The sequence below is a fragment of the Nesoenas mayeri genome (assembly GCF_963082525.1).
Source record: "Nesoenas mayeri genome assembly, chromosome: 1".
NCBI classification, from domain to species: Eukaryota; Metazoa; Chordata; class Aves; order Columbiformes; family Columbidae; genus Nesoenas; species Nesoenas mayeri.
Window position 1 is genome coordinate 160,024,536 of NC_137541.1, and position 22,567 is coordinate 160,047,102.

At 37.9% G+C, this 22,567-nt stretch overlaps 1 protein-coding gene across 2 annotated transcripts in view; it reads left to right on the forward strand.

Moving 5' to 3' along the window:
• ABCC4 (ATP binding cassette subfamily C member 4 (PEL blood group)) overlaps nt 1–22,567 on the forward strand; it is a gene marked incomplete at both ends in the record, with an annotated part of 152,958 nt that overhangs the window by 57,030 nt on the left and 73,361 nt on the right. For both annotated transcript variants that reach the window (XM_080356195.1, XM_080356196.1), the window contains 3 exons: nt 1,061–1,098; nt 1,455–1,555; nt 4,573–4,719. In XM_080356195.1, the coding sequence (XP_080212321.1) occupies nt 1,061–1,098; nt 1,455–1,555; nt 4,573–4,719 (286 nt within the window). The remainder of the gene's footprint in view (nt 1–1,060; nt 1,099–1,454; nt 1,556–4,572; nt 4,720–22,567) is intronic.

Here is a 22,567-nt window from a genome sequence, read left to right on the forward strand (position 1 = left end):
ATGTATTCTGGGGTTGCCTTTTTTTTGTCTTTTTAACATAGTGTTTTGCTTTCTACTGAGATGTTTCATCTGAAATGTTTGGGACCATGGTGGTGTTTAATAATTTTGTTATATACTTGATCAAATTTTATATACCAGCATGAAGTTTTGATACAGCATTGAGAGATCTTGTGCTGATCCATAGTGGGGAAGAGGATAGGCAAATATTGTGTATAATGCAGGCTGTAGCAAGTATGCAAAAGAATTTTTAAACAAGGAAAATGATTTTGGAACTTACTGAAAGAAATGGTGAGCTGAGGAAGCTGCATGGAGATACCTTATTGCCGCCTTCTCTTTCCTGCTGAGAGAGCTTAAATTCATTTCATGGAAGTGATTGGTCTTGGCTGTAAAAAATAGTTGATATATTTAAACATGTTACTTCCTTTTTGATTGTGCTTGAATTGAGTCTGTAGGAAAGATAGCTGAGCAGGATCAAATCTCTGCAGTAGACTGCCCAGAAGTTTAAATTCACGTGAACAGAGGTGTATTTTGAGATAAATGACTGTGTTACAAGTTTGTAGTCACCTCTCAGCACAGAAGGAAGGTGGCAGTAGGAGTTTTTCCCTCCCTCTCTTCTCTCATCCTCCTTCAACCTTGTTTCTGGTAATTATCTCCTGTAAACACAAATTTCTGGACCGGTAACATCAGAAAGTTTGTTAATCAAAAAGCATTTTGGAATATCTCTAGTAGCAAATTTAGGAACTGAAAAAATGAGCTCTTTAATGTTCAATTAACATACATTAGGAAGAGCTACTATATTTTGTTTGCTTAAGTGTATTGCTTTCCTTTAGTTCACTATCATGTAAGGTAATTTAAGGTAACTTCTTTCTTTGTAGAGGGTTCTAATGCACCTTCTAATGTGCTTTGCAAATTTCTGCTCATCTTGAAAGACTGGATGGCATGCTTTCCTGAATATGTGATGTTTTCCCAGAGAACATGAAAGAATAGCAAGGAAATTTAATTTTCTAATTTTTTTTTTCATTTTGTAAGATGATTCTTGTGTTTACCTCTTTTACTCAAGGTGGCATATGTTCTTCAGGACTGGTGGCTTTCTTACTGGTGAGTTGATGATAGTAACTGGTCAGTTGTTTCTGCCTTTTCAGTCAAGCTGTTTATCTAATAGAAATCATTGTTTAGGTGGTGTGGGGGGAAAACTCCTGCTCTGGGGAAGTCCAGAGCATTCTTGGTCTTTTTCTGATCTTCACTCACTTTGTGTGTGGAAAGAAAGTTAAACTTTATGCTGAAGTGTAGCCTGAGGTAGCTTCTATTCATGGTGTGATGCATGACAAATCAGTACATGGGATCTTTTGAACAGAAGATTTCAACAGGGTTGAATTTAGAAACGGTTAAGCGTACTTATGAATATTTGTGGAATGTGATTTGATGATCCTTATCTTCTGTATGCGTTTCCACAGGGCAAATCGTCAAGAAAAGCTGAATGTCACAACAAATGGAAATAATGGAGCAAATGAGACTGAACATCTAGACCTTAACTTTTATTTGGGAATTTACGCAGGTAGTTAAACGTGCACGTGTGTGTGTCTAAAGAACTATTTATTATCTGACCTATAATAATAAACAGTTTTGAGAGGTGTGAAGCAACGGCAGCGTGGGAAAATGCGATTTCAAGCAGTAACTGAGTTATGTCTTAACAGATTAGGAGCCTCAGTCTTGCTTCCTGAGTAAATTAATTTGAATAAATAAAATTAAAAAAACTAATGGAAGAAATAAGTTGAATGCAGACTCTTTAATTTGCCTTACCTGGATTTTGGAAAGTAAACTGGGAATTGAGTATTCAAAAAGTCAATCACCGTAAGGTTGTGGTTATTGTCTATACTAATAGGCCATTGAGCTAAATCTTCAGTCATTATATGGATGGGCAAGAGGGATTAGAAATGGATCTTCATTCTATGCTGTTGTAAAACTTGGCATGGCTACATTCCTTCTGAAGTGTCATAGCAAAACAACCAGTTTTAAAAAAGCATCCTACAAAGGTATGCAAAGCAGGATGCTTAAAAAACATTTCAATATATTTCAATAGGTAGTCATATGCTTCTGAGTATCCAGAAAAGGGCATTGATCCTTGTATTCAGACATCCAAACATCTTGAAATACTGCTCTGAAATGTAGTCAAAATTGACATAGAAAAATCATGTGTAGAAATATGCTCTCAGACTCTGCTATTTACCACATCTGGTGATGCACAGTTTGGTATGGCATGGTAGTTTATTGATGGAGATGTAAATTATATGTATGAGAAAACAGGTGGAATACCAGAAGAACATGCATTGAATGTATTCAGAAACATCTCTCATGGGCGAGAGGCTGGGCTGAGGATTTTTTTGTTTGGGTTTTTTTTGGAACGCCACGTGATCCAAGTGCTTGACTGAAAAGATTGTGCTTGGCCTGGGAAACCACAATTTAGGAGCCAGATAAACTTGGCTCATATTTTCTTGGTGTAATGTCTTATTTCATGAGCTGTTTCAGTGGACTGCACAGTATGATTAAGTGTGGGAAACTTGGCTTTCTCTGGCCATATAACCTAAACCACATTATGGAAAATTTTGTCCTTTAAGGCAAATTTTGTTCTAGATAGTGTAACAGCAAAAGTTACCTTTATATTGGAATGTTCAGATGGCTTGGTGAGATATTTGCAGCAGTTGGAAAAACAGCATTGAGTTACCTACACAAAATTATAAGTGAAGTTTAAAAAGTTATAAAAAGACAATACATTTCATATGAAGTATGTAATAACATAACTTGCCCTCTTCCATAACCTCTGTAACTGCGTAAAATAATTTAACATTTGTATTTATGATTCTCAGTGTTAGGAAAAAAAGAATAACTGTGTTAGTTCCTTCCAATTCCTTTTTGTTTCTATGAGACAAAGATTTAGAAGAGTAAAATTTCTGTTAATGGGAAACCCCATTGGCGAGAAGTGAGGTACCAGTTCCACACCTTTTCTGTAAAGTGAGCGTGCAAAGAGCCCTTGCCTCTCTCACATCGAGGTGGTGAGCTCGTAAACAGAGGGAAAGCAAAAACCTTCAGCGTGAGACAGGCTGGATGAGGGACTTGAAAGTAAGTCTCCTTCCTCCCCTTTTTGCCAGCCATTAGGTCTTTTCAGGTGTTTTGTTTGGTGAGGGTTGTGCCAGCAGCTTCCAGTGGCTTCCACACCTGAGTGCAGTTGTACCAAAATTTGGGTTCCCAGGACGTGCTCCCTCTGCACCCCCAGGCTGCTCTTAGGCGTGGGCTCTGCCACAGCCTCCTGCCTCATACCCCTTTGCTCCCTTTTTGCATGACCCAGCTTTCCTGCTTGGATACGTGCCGTTACTCTTGGAAAAGTTGTTTTCTTGTACTTGGCCCAAAATACAGCAATCAGGACAAGGCAAACAAGCTCTCATCCCGGCCATGTTTTGTTTTTTCTTAAAAACAGCACCATGTAGAATGTGATCCATAAGCTGTGAGGAGACACATGCGATAGGGATACCTTTTGTTGCATGCTGGGGAGGATACAGCATTAAAGAGGATGGAATAACTGATTGACTTAACCACATCACATAACTTAAAACCTCACTCTTACCTGCTGTTACTATAGCTGTTCCTGAATTATGTCAAGTTTTAACCTGTCCTTAGAACAGGCAATGTTTTATGTTGACAGTTAGGGTCTAACTTCAGGATGTCCTCAAGGCCTGAGCATCTGGGCTTGTGGTGGCCATGCTTCGTTTCTGGAGCAGATCACCTGGAGTCTGGAAGCACTGCCAGATGTAAGGTTAACACCTTTGCTGTTCACCTTCATTGACTGGGAGTTTGGGCAGCCACAGTGGAGATCACACACAGCAAACAGAGCAGCAGCAGCGGTCTCATCATTCTTTCCATCTTTTGCCCTCCGGCACCCCTGTGTTGTGAGTGGAGACGTTCCCAGAAGAAAGACAAACAATCTGCAGACCAATTCCCTAGAAGGGCTCTGCTTCGCATGGCATAAGGGATGCATCTTACACTGTGTTCAAGAATACACAAAATTTAAATGATTTGATGTAGTTTACAAGGGGAAGAATGGCATGAGTGGTTTGGGCTGATTGAGAATAACTCAAGGTTGTCTCTAAATAGCCATGTATATATTACTTGGTTAATACCTGCTGGCAAATGTTGAATCTTCACAGTGACCTCTGCAAGCCACAATTACACATGGCACTGTGAAATGAATTTCTTAGCAGAGATGTTATGCAGGAGGTTTTAATACAGATTTATTTCGTGGTTTAACAGACATTTCCTACATTTACATGAAGAACCAATTCTTTCAAGCCGAAAAAGAGAAATTGTTTAAATTGATGAGCTGATAGTAACTGAAATTGGTGTACAAATATAAGATATCTATGTTCTGCATTCAGTCTGAGTACTTAGGCTTAAATTTGAATTCTTGCTATATACAAAAGTCAACAAAATTTGGTTTTAGTTCAGTTTTATTTATAAATTCTTTTCCTAGTAAAAGATCCATATCTGTATGCATGCTTTGTGGTTTTTTCTTTATTTCAGGTTTAACGGTGGCTACAATACTGTTCGGCATAATAAGAAGTCTTCTGGTGTTTCAAGTTCTTGTTAATTCCGGTCAGAATTTGCACAACAAAATGTTTCAGTCCATTTTGAAAGCTCCTGTCTTGTTTTTCGACAGAAATCCTATAGGTAAGGTTAATAGTAAGAAACCTCTTAACACTTACTGTACCTCATTGATCATGTTGACTATACTATTTCTGGACAATTACGATATTATAATATTTTTGCACATTTGTGGCTTTTTTTTTTTTCTTTTATCCTAAATTTAACAGCATGGTCTTTTTAAATTTATAAAGTCAGAACAGTGACTACTTATTGATGGTTGATGTTGCTCTCTTCAAATACAGTGTACAGAAAAATGAATTACATGTGGCTTTGGTGCGACACATTGACCTGCTAGTTGGTTTGCTATTCTAATTCAGTTACACAGAGGTGTATTCCATATGCTGAATGCATATGCATGCATTTTGTGGGGATGCCTTCTACTTTTCTTTGAAAGCTTAACCCTAACAATTATTTGCCCCTCTAAAAGTTAATTTTAAGCATGTGTGGTAATTCAGAGTTTTGATTTAATGATTGTAACGGTATATAGGGATGGCCTTATTGTTTCAGAGAAATAAGTGATATTTCAGGAGAAAAATACTCATATGGAAAAAAGGTTCATGTCTATAATATGGTGAATGAAACATGTACAATTTCCCCTTGAAAAAAAAAATGTACAACTGCAGAATTTAAGGTTATGTTACATGGTCTACTTGTACTAAGAGTCTGTGGTAGTGTAAATTGAAGATCACTGCAAAGGATTAGAAGTGAAGCTGTAATCTCAGGGGACAGGTTAGTGGAGAGCTAGTGAGAGCACATGTATCAGAAGAAATCATCGTACTGATGGGGTTTGTTGTCAGGTAGGCAGGGATTTTCCTCTTCTCTCTCTCTTTTTTTTATTTTCTTAAGTGTGTGTGCACAGCATATGCAGTAACTGTATTTTTGAGGGAATACATAATCATCTTATAAGACTGCCCATAAACCTGGCTCATCATAACAAACTAAGAACTACAGAGTAAACACCAGGAACAATGTGGAGTAATAAATACCAGTTTGCTTTGTAACATACTGTGAAGCTCAAATTAGCAGGACTTTGTAAAAGTGACATTGATAAAACCTGCCTATCACTGATATTCACACACTGTCATGACTTACAGATGTGTGTTCCTATTTATCAGCAGATATTATATAATAGAAGATTAACTTCAGTGTGCATATATTTCTTTCTCTGTGTCTTTCTTTTGGTCATGGCAGCATACAAAGGTACTACTGTACTGATATGTACTTCTTTTGGAAAAAGAAAAGGGAAAAGATGACATCTGAAAGGATGTTCTTGTTCAGAGATGCAGCATGTAGCAGTTGTGAAATTCTGCTTTTAACATGTATGTTTCATTGTCTGATTTACGTGTTTTTTTACTGTCTCTTTATATTTTAGAACTTCAGATACTTTTTTTTGCATTGGTGTAAGATTTAAGTAGAAGTCTTTTTTTTTTTTTTTTTTCTAATATGCCTTACTATAAAAGACTAAAAAGAAACTGAAAGTATTAAAGGCTTTTACTAGGACTGTGATTGTAATAGCCAAGCCAAATTATTAATTATCATATTCCATATTAACCAAGCTGCTACTGCAGTGTCAGATCTGTCATTTAAACATCCAGTGTATTCTCAGTATTTGTGTGAGGTCTCGTAAGACCTGAGCAGAAGCAATTGCTGAACTGACTTTTTGCTGTTTTATTTATCCAAAAATAATCAGCAATTAAAAAATGCCACGGTCAGTATTTTGAACACACAGTGATCCATGTTCCAAAGTTGAGTAAGGAAACCTAAATAAATAGACAACCCAAACTCCCAATAGTTCTTATTGGGGAAACAGACTAATGAGCAGCATCAGGGAGTCGACATGAGGAAATGGAAATACGTGGTGAATCATGACATGTCTGTCAGCTCCAAACAGTGTAGTTCTAATCAGTCATGCTGAATAAATGAAATGACTTATTTCTAAAAAAAATACGCTTTGTGAGTCAGTTTAGGCACAAGCCCAAGATCTTTCTTTACAGATTGCAATAGCAATATATAGGGAGGGGAAGGTTGTAAAGGAAATAGTAATGAGCATCTTACACAGATGGTATAAGAATTCTAATATATTTTTGGAAACTGGATTACATAGCAGAGACAGAAGAGGAATGTGAGGACCCCTCTCCTTTCTCCCTTCCCACCCAAAAATATTTGTATGTACACAGATTTCACCTTTCTGTGATTTGGCATAGATATAAAAATAGTTAGATGTTACTGCTTTAAGTATGTTTTGTGTTAGAAGAACCTTATTAATAAAAGGCTGTCTCTTTCTTAAGCACTAAACCTAAACCTATTGAGCTGATAATCCTAAGTGATTGAAGCTTATTGTGTTATCCTGCATTCAGAAAGAATGATCAGATATTTATGACTGAAATCCAAATTTATCAGTAGGTATCTGTACAAGATCACTTAAACAGCCATAGTAAAAACTTGATGGGAAGTTACAGATTACATGGTTGAATTTTAGGATTTCTCACATCTGACTTGTCTGCATTTGTTGACAGAACTTGTTTATTTTTTTGAGTTTAGAATGTTAGTTCTTTCTGTTGAAACTTCCTTTGTTCTTCTATCCAAATTCCAGTAAAGGAATTGCATGTATGTCAAGGTATCTGTAAAGAGGAAAATGTGGAGGTTTCCTGCTTCATAGTGAATGCTTTATATATTCCTCTTCATGTGTCACTTGCAGGAATAAAAGGGTTGCTTTCTGTGCACATCTAGCACAAGAGGGCAGCATGATCTGTTTTATCCCAGTCTAGCATTGCAACAGCTTGTTAGAAGGATAACAAAATGTATCTGTTATGTTTTTAGAGATTATATTTGAGGAGGGAATTTTCAACCTCACTACTGAGCAATAGTAATGTGGTTCTGTGACGCTGTCCCCATTATCTGCAAGTATAATATTTTCTCTTAATCTCTTACACGGTCAGCTTTTCAGCTTCACGTAATGCTGAGTCCAGGAACTTTGCTGGCTTTTTGATTTGCGGCCAAAAGTCAGACAACCCTATAGAGTCTAATGCTTTGGTCCTGTCAAGGAGATCTTCAGCCATTATTGCTTTTTAATTTATTTTTCGAGATCTTTGTAACATTTCAAACAAATTTGATAGAAAGCTGGTTAAAAAGAACCAGGACTTCTGCAGCAGTGACTTGAATTGGGAGTTCCCTCTTTTGAAATTAGTTTCTTATTGATAGTTTAGGAAATGCTAGTTTTGACAAGCTTCAGGATTTGATTCAAGATTACTTGCTTAGCTTGTAAATGAATTGTTCTTTTCTGGGATTTGGGGAAAGAGGTTTCTTTAGAGAAGGGATGCTAATGTGTAACTGCATCACTTTCAGTAATGGTAGTTTTACTGGAGATTGTGTGTAATTCTGAATTGCATTGAGTTTAGGAAACTGAAACCTGCTGCTGCTGTGCTGATGGGTGCTGTAAGAATGAATGAATGATATGCATGAATTTGTTCAGATAAAATAGGAATCTCTTCCCCCTCCATAGGTCTGTCTAAAATTCAAATTGAACCAGAGCCACTACAGACATACATGTGAAAAATCTAGTTGTTTGGTTTTTTTTTAATTGTATGTCTCCAAACTCTTGGTTCTGACAGTTCACGGAGGGAGGAGAAATATTTTGGCAGATGTTACAGCATTTCTGGCCTTCCTAGAAATAGAAAGCACTGAATTGTGTGATAGTTGTCCTCTACCTGTTAAATTAGCAGATTTTTCTATCCCCGCAAATGCTTTGTGGAAGCTGTGAATAAACATTGATCCCTTTGGGTGCTCATCCAGACTTTGAGGTTTGACCAGATTATAAAGAGAAATATTCTCCCGTCTTGGCAGCCAGGAATGACATACCAAACTGATAGCTAATAGCAGCATATAAAAGCAAGCTCTGAATATTAAAAGATAAAAACGTGAAAGAAAGCTGTTGTTATAATGAAGAGTTTGTTTTTCTTTAAGGCATAAGGATTTTAATTACTGTGTTCATAAATCAAGTGTTGAAACACCTATAATTTGACAGAGAAAGTTTCTTTGTAGGATTAAAAGCATGTTCATCAGCGCACAAGTGCCTATCTGCATTTTATCTGACAGAAGAGTCAAATGGGCGATGTTGTTAACGTATTTAAACCGTATAATATTTGCAACAAATATGACATTTCAGCAGTCTGAAAATTACAATGCTGATAATGAGGTTGTTAAATTATACTCTATCAGTTGGATAGTGAAACTGCTGTAGTTAGTGTACATTAATGTGTGCTTGTTCACACAAGCGATTCTGCTGAACAAGTAGCATGTTTAAACAAGAAATACTGGTCTTAAACCCTGTGATTTACAGTAGGTGGTGTTTTGGCATATCATGCAGTTAACAAGGCAAAGCTTCATTTTAAAATATTTCATTTGTAGTCTCATTCATCACTGATATAAATATTCAGTAGCGATGCCAGAAAGTGTATTGTGTTCCTATTTGACTCAATGACTCAATTGCTTCCTTTTTTTTTCAGAAACAAGATCTATGCTATCTTTCTGATACAGTTTTCAGATATTTCCTTGTGGTCAAGATGCATTCTGTGGGATTGTGAAAAACTATACCAGCTCTTACGACAGCTTTCATGTTCTCTTAAGCTAATACAAAAAATACATTGTCTTTAAAGCAGCAGAAGCTTTGTTTTTTTACTCTCTGTGCAGAGCTCTGAAGAACGTTGATGTGTGCGCAGGTTTGTTCGTTTGTGTTGAAAAGAAGTCCCTATAGGACTGCCTTTTGTTGTAAAATAAAAACACAGATTCTGTCTTCCGTGTTGGTAATCACTTACATTTGTTGTCATTAAGATGGCAACACAATAAGTTCCATCAATCATCAAGATCCTTAACAACCGCACAGCGTTGTAAATATTATGTTTGGGTGTTTGAGTGGAACAGCTCCTCACTGAAGTAGGTGTGGTAGTAACCTGTTAGGTTGCTACATGTGTTTTTAAAAAAAAAAAAGACTTTAATGTTTTTTCATCTAACAATGGCCATATGTACTTTAAACCTTATCAGGGCGTGATTATTAAATGATATTTTGTGGGAGTTGCTCATTTACTGTTAGTGTTATCGGGCTTTTGTTAAGAGTTTAAATAGTCTTATGCTTCCATGTGTTTTATCACCATTATGATTCTGTCAGGAACCTTATAAAGTTGATTGCTATAGGAGTAGTATTTAAAGTTAGCAAACACTGCTCTGGAGTTATGTTTACATTTATCATCTATTAGCATAACTCAATTCAACCCTATCCTATTTTTCTCTGCAATCATAATTGAATGAAACCTGGCCATAAACTGATGAGACAAGCCCATTACATTTTCAGTTCACCGAGTCAGTGCTCACCCTATTTACGCTTAATATGGGAGATAAAATTAAAAGGTTTACAGAAAAGCTGTTTGTAGGAGGGGACGGGACATTATTTGATAGGGAAATAGCGTGAAGCTTGTACTGACAACCACTTCCAAGCGCAGTCTCCTGCTTTCCTGGCACAAGATTTCACGTCCCTTCACAGAGATTTTCTATCTTCTTCACATTAGGATCCCCTGGTGGGGAAAACGGCCTGCTGCGAAACTCATTTCTGACCATATGCTGACCTGCCCAGATACTGCAAAGTCTGTTTTTTCTTTTGCTAAAGCAGCTACAGAGAGAGCTGCTCTCACCCCACCTCAGCTAAGCAAAAAGGAGGCATGGCGGAGTTGAATAAGACAGAGAAACCTAATTAGAAGTATTGGCTTTAGAAGACTGCACAGAAGCTGTTCAGAGACAGATCTTTCCTGCAAATGTGGCAAGAGGGTAAAAATGGAGTGACGTTTTAGTCTCGCATAAATGGCAGACTATTTGATGAGATTTGTGGCAAGGAGGTTGATTGAAGATGCTCAGAGGGAGAGACTGCAATAATATTGATGCAAAAACTGTGAGGGGCTTAAAAGAAGGCGTAGCTGAGGTGGTGCAGCTGTAAATGATAATCTGAAGGGTAGAGGATTCTTTTGCTCTTGACAAAAACTGTTTTAAATATATACCTTTTTTTTTTTGCTTTTTTTAATCTGCTTAAAATGGGTGGATGCTGCTGTGACTCTTGTGGATAGTGGGGACTGGAGGTGTTACATGGACAGGATCTCCTCTTGCTGTTTGTGGATGCTTGTTGTGGGTGGGAAGTATTTTTGAGAAATGACGAAAAATTTCTCGAAACCCCACTTTGATTCCACCTTGGAACAAGGCGGAAGCGTTTCCAAACCCAATTATTTTGGGGAAGAGCAGAGCAGGGATAACAAATAGCCAGGTGGCATATGTGGAATGTGGGGAAGGAGCCCAGTTCTCCTCCCTCTCTAGTTTCATATGGGCCTTGAACATCTGTGTCCCGCATCCCAGGTGAAAGCCCTACATGTCAGGCTCTTGGCTCTTCTGAGCTCCTTACCATGCCATAACCTCTCATTGCTGTCCCTTACAGACACAGTTAAATCACTGTGGTGTTTGCAGAATAAACAGCCCATTTTGATATTAAGTTTTGGTTTTGTTTTGTTTTTTTTTTTTTAATCTGAATGGCTGTAAATTAAAAGAAAGCAAAGGCTATTACAGTGCAAACTCATTTCATTAGTTCTTCTGCTTTATGCTGCACAGAAATCTTTCTCCCAGATGATCCTAGGTAATCTGCACTGCAGCATCTGCATGAATTAATTAGTCTTTTTTGGTTTTGAGTTTGTTTTTTTTTGTTTTCAGATTGCCAGCATCTTGCAGATTATGCAACAAGTGAAGATTAGTTTGTGCCTGTGGTGATCTTGGAGAGTGTTTGGGAACAAAAGGCACTTCTTCATCCAAAATTAGTATTTTAGTGTAGAAAAGAATGGGTGTCGTATGTGGATCTGCCGCTTCTGACAATCCAGTATAAGAACTTAAGGACAGAAATCAACAGTTAGGGAAGTGGAGGTATTGAATCGAGGTTGATTTTAGTGTGCTGTTCAGTTTAAAAAATGCAAACGTGATAGAGTTATTTACTAAGCTACTTGCAGATAGTACAAGACAACATTACTTGCTTGCTTCCATCCTGTCTTCCCTAGGTGTTCTTATTTTTTCTGTAAGAATCAGTAGGTACTTTGACAGAGGTTTTTTTGTTATGTATTCACGTGAACACGTATGCAGGACCTCTTTCAGGTTTTGATTTCTGATGGTAATGTTATATTTCAAGGAGACAGCATTGTGACAAGCTGGATATGTTGACAGCCACCAGTCTTAAGAGAACTTCACAAAGTATTTTAAAACAGCATCAAGCATGTGAAAAGCATTCTTTTTTGTTTTATTAGTTACTGGACAATAGTCCTGTAATTATCATAGTGGTATGTAATGGACAGTAATTATTGCTTGTGACAATACCAGGCTTGAGGTAGGTAGCTTGAAACTGGAAACTGCAGGTTCATGGAGGTTTGTTTTAATGATAATTAAAATTTGGGTTCTTGTTGAACCATTCCTAGGTGACTGTCGTTTGCATATTTTGTTGCCGTAGCTTTTGACTTCTGCTTGAGCAGAATATATTGTTGTGGTGGTCCCTAATGAGAGGTTGTGGAGTGAGGAGATTACTGCAACGTCTGGAGAAGCTGAGGCTGCTTTAGCCATGACTCATCTAATGCTGGTAAGAAATGGTGTTCACTGAGCCAGCATACAAAGCAGGCTGGCTGCTATATGGGAGAAGGGCGTCAAAGTCTTTATTCTCAACTGTTTGGTTCAGAATAGAAGTGCGTTGTGTGTTAACTAGGTGGATTTGGTTTTGTGTTTGACTTTTCAGTGCTGTAGAAGACTCGCGAATGATGACTGACCTGCTTGTCTTCTGATTGTAGCATCCCCTCATTCGCTAATTTAGAAAAACAATATAGAGGTCACTAATACTCCTCCAACTGGAGCTTTTATCATATGCTCCTGGTGCAACATTTATGACATTTGTAAACTCGAAGTTTAAAGTTAAGCTTCTCATATCACAGAATCACAGGATGTTAGAGATTGGAAAGGACCTCAAAATATCATCTAGTCCAATCCCCTTGCCGGAGCAGGAACACCTAGATGAGGTTACACAGGAATGTGTCCAAGTGGGTTTTGAATGTCTCCAGAGAAGGAGACTCCACAACCCCCCTGGGCAGCCTGTTCCAGTGCTCTGGCACTCTGGCACCCTCACTTGTGAAGAAGTTTCTTCTCAAATATAAATGGAACCTCCTGTGTTCCAGTTTGTACCCATTGCCCCTTGTCTTATCATTGGTTTCTCTGTCCACCAGCATGGCATTGCTAGTTTTCACCCACTGTGTACCTGAATTTATCCTCTGCTTTCTTTGTCTGGGAATGCTACTCTCCTATCTCTCCCAACTCCTTTACACTATCTGCTCCATATATCCTGCCCACTTTCAAGCATAATTCTTTACAAGCCTGTGTTAGTGTTGGGGCACAGACTGCAGAATAATCTGAAGGTGCACGGAAAACTAAGAAGGTGAACATTTGGAACATGGACATTATTGCTGGCAATTATAAGGTATAATGGATAGAGGACAGATGACCTAACTCTTTTCTTCCTTGGTTTTCTTTTCATCAGATGTGAGGAGATTTCTCCACGTGTGTGGTAAACCTGTTTTTTCTCAATGAAGTTGTTGTCTGTTTAATATGCAAATGATGCAATACAGAATATTACTAATTCGTGCGTAGGCAAGAAAAAACCCTCTCCTTTGTGGTAAGCTTCCCTTCATTGGGAATACATGTTCCTTTGTCCCTGCATGTGTTTATTTCTCGGCATAATTTCATGTTCATCAGTTTGAAAGTTCAGAACCCAAAATAGATACAGTTCAGTCTAAGTTTTCAGACAAAGTTCCTACATCTGTTTTTAAGATGTCATAAGGAATTGCTCAGACAGGAAGACTGTTCCTGCCCCATCCTTTCTAGGACATACCCAGAGGACAGTAAGTGGTTAGGTGCTGGGGGGCATATGCTCAGTGCTGTTTTTTCCCCTCTGTCTTTTTTTTAATATGAGCATTTAAAGCTGCAAATAAACTTTACACTATATCATTAATCTCTTCTTCCAGTGTGCCTATTTTATGTTTAGAAACTGTCATTCTGGTCTTCAGAGGGAAAGCAGCCAGTGTCTGTGTTCACTTAGAGAGATTTGGTTTAGAATGTTAAGTGTTTTGTATGCAGTGATCTTCTCATTACATGGGATAATGAACAGTTTTAGAAGTACTGGTGCTGTCTGCCACTCATGTTTGCTGTTTCTTCCCTCTCTCTGAAAGAGGGAATATATCCTTAATGCTGGGCAACTTAATGAAGAACCTTCTGGTTTTGTTATGACCCATAAACAGGAGTAAATCTGTGTATGGCCTAATGAGACAGGAGCCTAACTTTCAGTTTACAGAAGAAAAACTAAAAGCAAACTGAAGTGCTAGGGTTGCTGTGCCTGTTTTAGACCAGATTTGTTGTGTGGCACTTACTTGGTTAAGTTAGTGTTAAGTGTAAAGTACAAATGCCATCTTTGTTATGGTAAGGTTATCCTTTCAGTAATAGAGGTTAAGGGTTCAGTGAGTAAAACATACAATTTTCTGGCACAAAATAGTAGAATTTCTTCAAATCCATGATTATTTCTATTTTCTAGCCATTTAGGATTCCATTTTGAAGAGCGTGTATGACCAGGCAAAGAAGGATATTTGCAGTGTTTAACATTAGCCTAAGTTTACTGTGTACATGGCAGAGAGGCAGGCTCGTCCAGGGCATTATGGAGAGCAGCAATGTTAGGCTTTGGCTCTAAATCCTGCTGGAGAAGAGCTGTCTTTCCTACTGACTACAGTGTCAGGGTACCCAGCTATCTGTGTGCTTAAGGATGGGTATCTTAAAATGTCCAGTATTCTGAATTTACCACTAAATTTAAGATAAAGGAATTAACCATAATGTTAATATTTATTTTCATACACACACATATATACAACATATATATTAAAATACATAAATACGTAAACCCCATATGTTTTGTTTGATGTTAGTGTAATGCTTCTCTCCTTTCTCCCTTCCTTCATTCCCCAGTCTCCTATTAGAAGAACAATTCTCCCTCCCCCCAGTCTGAACAATCAGCCAAAAGTAAACAATTACTGTTAGCCTTCCAGAATATTTCTGGTATTTCCTGACTAAAAAATGGTAAAATGGTTTCAGGAAGAGTTGGTTGTAGTTACCTTTAGTCAGCTAATGTTCCCTTACTGTTGGATGCTTATTTGGGACAAAAGATACCTGTAGAAATCTCTGCAAATTGAAAGCACCAGAACTGTGAAATATAGATGGTCTTAGCTTTAGAATTGTCATCCTTTTTTCCTATTGAACTAACAATATAGAAGGAACATTTTTTGTCCCCAATATTTTCAACAGAAAACTAGTTACACCAGACTTGTTTTAATACTAAGAAATCTTTTCTAATACTAAGGAATCTTATCTAATGGGCGCTTTCAAAATAAAACTAAATTTGAGAGAAGAAAGTGCCTTGAGGTCTTTGTAAAGCTGACAAGTTTTAATATTCCAAATATGTAGTGACAATTATCTTTTTTCGTAATTAAGCTACGAGTATGGTTTAATATTGAATTCAAAGCCATTCACTAAATGCTGCTTATATATTTAAACCCCCAAAAATCCCCAACAGAAAAAAGGGAAAAAACAATCCTAACTTTTTTTTTTAATTGAGATAAGAAAAAATTAACTCTGCTGCACCTCAATTTAATGACCAGTGTTGCTCAGCTACTACCGAAGGCTTAAGGAACAGTATTTAGAAGTGATTGTTCAGAAATAAGTGTTTCTCAAAGATTATGAAGGCTTATACAGATGATTTTGTTCACCTGCTGAGTGCTCGAGAGTAGAAATGTCCAATCTGACACTTCGCAGAAGTGTTTGTTTGCTTAAAAAATAGAAACATTGCTGTGGAAAAATAGGATTTTGTTCTTTTCCCATTTTAGCCATGCAACAAAGCAATATTATTATGTGCTTTTAGTAGAGACATGGACATTTTATGCAATGCAAAATCTCAAGTTTCTGAAATGATCTGAGATGTCTTCAAGTTAAAAATTAGTCCTGTGAGCACTGCTTAATTTGTTAAAACCTTTGTGTTTGTACTTCTGTTGTTTGTACTTCTCATGAGATACAAGACGTACAAATGCTTCTTGACTCCTTTCTATTAATTATAAAGTAAAACATGGCGGTGTTTTGAATAGAAGTCTTATGTATTTTTCAATTAAATGGGCAGAAAGGGAACAGGTTAGTCCTATGGTTCTTGGAAAAAGAAAAGGATATGTTAATTCTTTGACTCTGTGAGGAGGAGATGCCGGAGTATTATCCCAGCTGGTGACTTCCAGCACTAAAATAGAAGAGAGTTTGCAAACTTCTTTGAGTTGTATGTGAATTACCACAGAGTAAGTGTGATGGCTTTCAGCATGGAAGAAAAAGGCTTAAAAGGCCCTTCACACCCCTTAGATTTGGCGTACAGCAATGATTCACACTTGTCTTTCATCTCATCTTTAAAGGGATGGTGGTTCTTCATAATGGAGCTTGACCAGCAGGATAGACAAAGTCTGCTGGTGGTGTGAGAGGAGGTGTGATGGGTGTAACGCTTCCTCCTTAGGCCAAATTTGCCTTTTGCTATACGCCTTTCTGCTGTAGTACCAAAGCAATCAGAGAGGAAACAGAGCAAGGAAGGCAGTTATTTTGATTAGTGAATTCTAGACTATCCTCAAAGGCTCTGATACTTCGATCTAATTCAGGCTTCTATTTTTTGTTGATTCTTCCAAATGCTTCAGACTTAATCAGACAAAAGCCTCTTTCTTCACAATTGTCAAATTTCATTGAATCTCAAGTCTTGGTGATAGAGCTTAATTGTCAGCAAAATAAGTCTTGGTTTCTGTAAATTGTTTGATCCTCAATTGGTTTAGAAGTGACAATATACTTTCTTTTACTGGGTTTAGATATTGTTTCCATGTGGCATATGGAGCAAAGTTGGACCAACTAAAGAAATTATTTCAATTGTCTTCTGTCAGGAAGGCTTAGTCAAAGAGCTTAGTCTCAGATCCTTTAAAGTTCAAGCATCTGCCACTAGGGGCAAAAATTATTTTCCTGTAGGCATTCATCTTTTATTGTAGATTTACTGTGCTGCTTCACTTGGCTGATAATCTAATTTAAACCTCAGAGATGAGTCATAGCTCCTCAATGGGATTCACAGCTAGTTTAAATTCTCTCATGTCAGAAACTTTCAGTTCTCCCAAGAACTCTTCTCTGAGCATAATGGTCCTTTGGGTATCTGAATGCACTGAGTAAAAAGAATGTGACCCATGCAAGCCATAACACTTCAGGGATATTGTTTTGCAACATACCTCAGGTTTTGTTTTCAATATTTATTTGGGTTTCTAGTTTAGGTAAGTTGCGATGTCTTATTTCATTTGGGGTCTAATTGGAGCAAGTGTTCCATTGAGGACAGACTTCTGCAGTATGAGGGTGGTATCCCGCTGAAGTAAGGAACCTTCTAGAAGAGGCAACAGATCTCACCACATGATCATGTGCCGTACTAGCGACTTTTGTTTCATAGGATCAGCACTTTCTGTACCACTTGTGATATGACAGTTTTCCAGAAAAACACCAGATTATGAAAGAACACAAAACCTGGATATCAGGAGACACTTCAGTTTCCTTTCTTTGGGAAAACAAAACAAACAAAAAACACCCCACTTTTCCAGAAGGTCCTGAAAGGTTTGAGAGTGATCCAAACACTTAAACTTGTCTGTGACCTCTTCCTGAAAGTGGGACCGCTGTATAGTTGACCACTAAGAACTTAAGGAATTGAATGTTCATATTTGGAATGTGAACTGCTATTTAAGGACTTCCTCTCCAGAGCCAGTCAAGGACAAAATACACATTCAGAAAGTTAAGAGGCGTTGTAAATACCATTCAGCTGTGATGAAAAGTTTATTGAATGCTTTTCATATGCATTCTAAACGACATTTTTGAAAATCATCAGAGCCAACATTTGTTCTCTAAAATAATAATTAAAAATCTACAATGCTTAGTTGTTGCTCATTAATACTCTGTAATATTAATAGTGGTTGAGTTATTGACACAATTTTGCCTTCTGGGTTTTTTATTTTGCCTTTTGGGTTATTTTTGTTTGAACTTATATGTTTGGTTTTTGTATGTTTTAATTATGTATCCACAAATAGATCCAGAATGAAGTTCTGTGCTCGTGCTGGTTTTTTGAAAGGGAAAGGAGAAACGCAAGATGTTTTTCTGTCATTTAATTTTGTTATTATATGCATACTTTTCCATTTTAATTCTGCGTTATCAGAGATTGTTTTAATGCTGTTTTTAATGCAGAATAACGGCAAAGCAGTTGTTTTAAAATGTCTGAGATCAGACTATGATCAGTGATTATTTGCAAAATTTGGTGTGTTTATTCCAAACTATAACTTGTGCTTTAGGTCCATGAGAGTATTTTATAGTGTTTTTCAGTGTAAAACACCCTTCCTGTAGCCTTTATAGCTCATGTATACTTACTGTCGTTTGCCTACCTGGTTCTTTGTATCACTCTGCATTTACAAAGCATTAATTCAGGGATTCTTCTACTATACGTATTGCAAACAACTTGTGTTGACCTTCTTACTTGCTTGGTCCCAAAGTCCTCCACAGTTCCTAGCCTGTGCCTTGCTGTGTCAGGCTTCAGGCTTTGGTTGTTGTGTGGCATGATGTGTCCAGCTCTGGAGGCCTCAGCACAGGAAAGACACGGAGCTGTTGGAGAAGGGCCAGAGGAGGCCACAGAAATGATCAGAGGGCTAGAACAGCTCTGCTGTGAGGACAGGCTGAGAGAGCTGGGGTTGTTCAGCCTGGAGAAGAGAAGGCTCCAGGGAGACCTTATTGTGGCCTTTCAGTACTTGAAAGGGGTCTTTAAGAAAGATGGGGACAGACTTTAGCAGGGCCTATTGTGCCAGGACAAGGGGTAATGGTTTTAACCTAAAGGAGGGGAGATTCAGGCTAGGCGTGAGGAATAATTTTTTTACAATGAGGGTGGTGAAACACTGTCCCAGGTTGCCCAGAGAGGTGGTAGATGCCCCATCCCTGGAGATATTCCGGGCCAGGCTGGACAGGGCTCTGAGCAACCTGATCTAGTTAAAGATGTCCCTGCTCATTGCAGGGGGTTGGACTAGATGAGCCTTGAAGATCCCTTCCAAACCAAACTATTCTGTGATTCTCTCCTCTTTTTGAAGCATACTTATTTGTGTCTAAAACTTGTGCCATTCTGTGGTGAAGGGGAATGGAGGAAACAATATTGAAGGAAGGGGGAGGAGATCTGCAGTGAGTGAAAGAAAGGGTAAAGGAGAGGGCATGTGCAAGCAGACAGTTTGCACAGGGTGAAAATTCAAGTCAGCATGTACAAAGCCCTCTCGATATCCAAACATCCGAACTTTGGCAGTTTCTGTGGCTGTTACTACCAGCTAGTCTTCTGACAGTTCTGTCTTGCAGCTCTTCCCCGAGGCCAGATGGAGAGTGGCTTTTTTCTTGATCTTATGGCCCCAGTGTACTTTGAGGGAGTCTACCAGGAGGTGTAGAAAGGAATGTGGCTTTGTTTGAGCATTAGCCCTCTTCCCATGCAAAGCCTTTACTATTTCTGCACCTGGTAACTGGAGCTGTTGGCACATTCTTGTGTTTTTTCCTCCCTCCATCATCGTTTTGCCTGCTTATCTTTCATGCTTACATCTTTGTAACTTCCTTCTCTCTGTGCAGTAAAGTTCATCCACAAGCTGATTCTTCTTCATCTTCAAATCATCTCTCAGGGTACACCAGTATCATTGTAACCACAGTATAACAATAAACTGACAGTAGTTAAACATATGGGTGGAGAAACTCATTAATTCACTGACCCCTTTGTTTTCTTGTACTTCAAAAAAAAAAAAAAGAAAGAGAAAAGGCACACATCTTGTCCTGCAACTTTCTGTTCCAGCGTACTGCTACATCTTCCCTTTGCTTGTTGTTCCTTTTATAGTCAATTGTGTTGGTTTCTCTTAACTGACACAACAAACTCTTTGGGGCAGGACATGCTGCTGATGACGTGATGGTCCAGCGTGCATCCTAGTGAGGCTCTGCCTTTCACTTCAGATACATTAATCCTCTCTTGGGTGTTCCTGTCATGCAAATAAATGGCAATGTTCTCAGGAGTCCCTTGTTGCAGATGACACTCTTCTATTTTTGCCTATATATTTATTTAGGAGTTCATGGTGCTGGACAGCTGTAAATCAGAGCTTCACAGTGAAGTCTATCTTTGAATTGAACAAAGACGAAATAGATTGTAAATTGTATTCACTTTTGCTTGAATGACTGTTCAGTGAAGCCATTTTTTCTCTTTGCATGTGAATTTGTTTCTTTGTTTATAGAAAAGTAAAAAAAATATTGCTGTTAACGTATTTATGTTTACATTCCGAGTTTCTTTCTTATTATTTTAAAGCCACGAAAAAATAAAAAATTATAGGGCTGTGTTAGATTTTAACTTTAAGCAATGTATATGGAAGTGTATGCTTCTAAAATAATTTAACCTTTAGTATTCAGCTGTCAAAAAATCTAGGGGGATGAGTTAAAAGTGTATCCCTACATGAACATTAAAGTTTCCTTCAACACTGCTAGTATTTCAGTACACTATTACTGTTTTAGTATCGTCAGCAGGTACTCACTCGTCATTTGCAGCTACTTATTCCCAGTGTGTTTTTTGTTTTTGAGGTGAAGCTTTCCAAGAGTTGCCCAGTAGAGGGGGTACAATAAAATCATATGCAGTGCAATATAACTTTTCACAATGCTTAACGTTTAGTCATTTAGTTTTTAGAATTTTTTTTTTTAATGTAATGAATATAATATGCAGTAGAGAAAAGGTCGTATTTTGCTTTTTCCCATTTGAAGGTACCCTACGTTTCTACTTCAGTGTTGTTAATTATAGTTTAGGCTGTAAAGAAGTTTACGTTATAGTGATACGGTTTTTTTCCCCAGAAGCTGATGGCCCAAAGAAATATATTGTCAGACTATAGCTAGATTCCTTTGGACAGCACTTGTAGCTTGAAGAAAATGCTTGGGATGTGGTTGCCTTCAGCTTTTCTGAGACAAAAGATTTTTGGTTGCTTCTCAGGCGAGATTTGCAAGTGGAAGTTGGTGCCAATCACAAAACCGAAGGGGAGATGAAGTCATCCCTCCTTATATACCCTACAGCCTGCTCCGCAGGAGAGGATCCATTCTATGCCCTAAATTAGGCCAAAAAAAAAAAATCTGAATCCAGCTGTCGTCCCTCCCATGCTGATTGTCATAGCCTTCAGGCAGGTGCTCATTTGCCTTATTCTGGTGCCATACTTATTTACTGATTCATCCAAAGGGAGAACAGTTTCAGGAGCAGGGCTGAAGTCAACCTACCGCAGATTGCCTCTAGGAGAGCAATTAACACACTTGCTGAAGAGGTGGGCAGCCTACATTTGGTGCCTGGCAAAAACAACACGTTCCCTTGTGTTTCTGCCCAACCTTCACCTCTCGTGTGAGTGTCCTGACCCCTGGGCTTGGCTCTGTCTTTACAAACAGGATGACAAGTTTCCCAGTATCTTCTTCCTTTGAGGTTTGGTGAATAGTACCTAAGTTGTGAATCTAGTTGTTTCCAAAGTTTCTGTGGCTTTGCTCTGACCTGTGGTTTAAAATGTCCTAAATTGAAGCTTAATTTTTAATTTCATGGGGAATGTGTCTTTTTTAATGGTAGCAAATTTTACAAGCAAATGCTTAGATAATTTGCACAGCAAACTAAAAAATTATTCAGTCCTAATTTTTTTATAGTTATACCAGAATTTCTCTGGAGTTCAGTAGTAATGACATTTCATGTGAGACAGGAAAAAAAAGACTCAAAATTATCCAGTGTCATCCATTGTGACTTCTGGATATCTGAAGTCATGTCATTGCAATAGAATTTTTTTTTAGTATGAGTATGAAAAGGAATTTCAGGAATCATTACATGGGTACATAATGAATGAACTCTAGAGAGAATCTCTACTTGCCAAACAATTCACGTTGTCCAGAAGAGAGAGAAAGAAAAAGAAACTGAAGCTAAAGAAAAATGATTGAACCAAAAGAACATGCCAAGCAGAAGATGAGGGTTTACAAAGCCAGATGAAGAGACTACTATTGGAGCTGCCCAAAGGCTTTATCCTCACAGTGAATGCACCTGGTAGAGGCCAGAAGTCTTGGCTTGGTTTTCACAGCAACGGTCCGTATATAATTTCCTTCCATGGTTTCAAAAAAGGAAGAAAACAGATGGATTACATCAGAATCATTCTCTTCAGTGTGCAGGAGGGTATCTGAATATATGTGATTGGTAAAATACATGATAATATTTGTTTTCTGGATTATAACTTTATCAGCCAGATAGCAGTTTCAAGTGAAGATTTCAGAAGGCAAAGGCTTTATATTCAATAACATCCTACTTGGTTATTGTCATCTTAGACTGGAGTGATGATTGAGCCTTCTAAGTTCAAGGCCAAATACAAAAGGGGAAGAAAAACGTTTAAAAGACGCAAGTTAAGATTCTTATTCAGTGAATCGTCTTAGGGAGATGGAATGTTAAGAAAATCAACAAGTATGAGCAGATTTGCAAGAGCTATGTGAGATTTCCTCCTGCCCCCCATGTTTTCTGAACTACTGTATTTTAAAGCCTATTCTGAATCTAGTCTTGATAGTATAAATAGCACAGGAAAACTCATTTGTTGTTGGAAAAACCTTATTAGAAAGGTAACAGATATTTCCATTTTTGTTTCAATCCTTCCATTGATATATATTGATATATATAACCACCAAG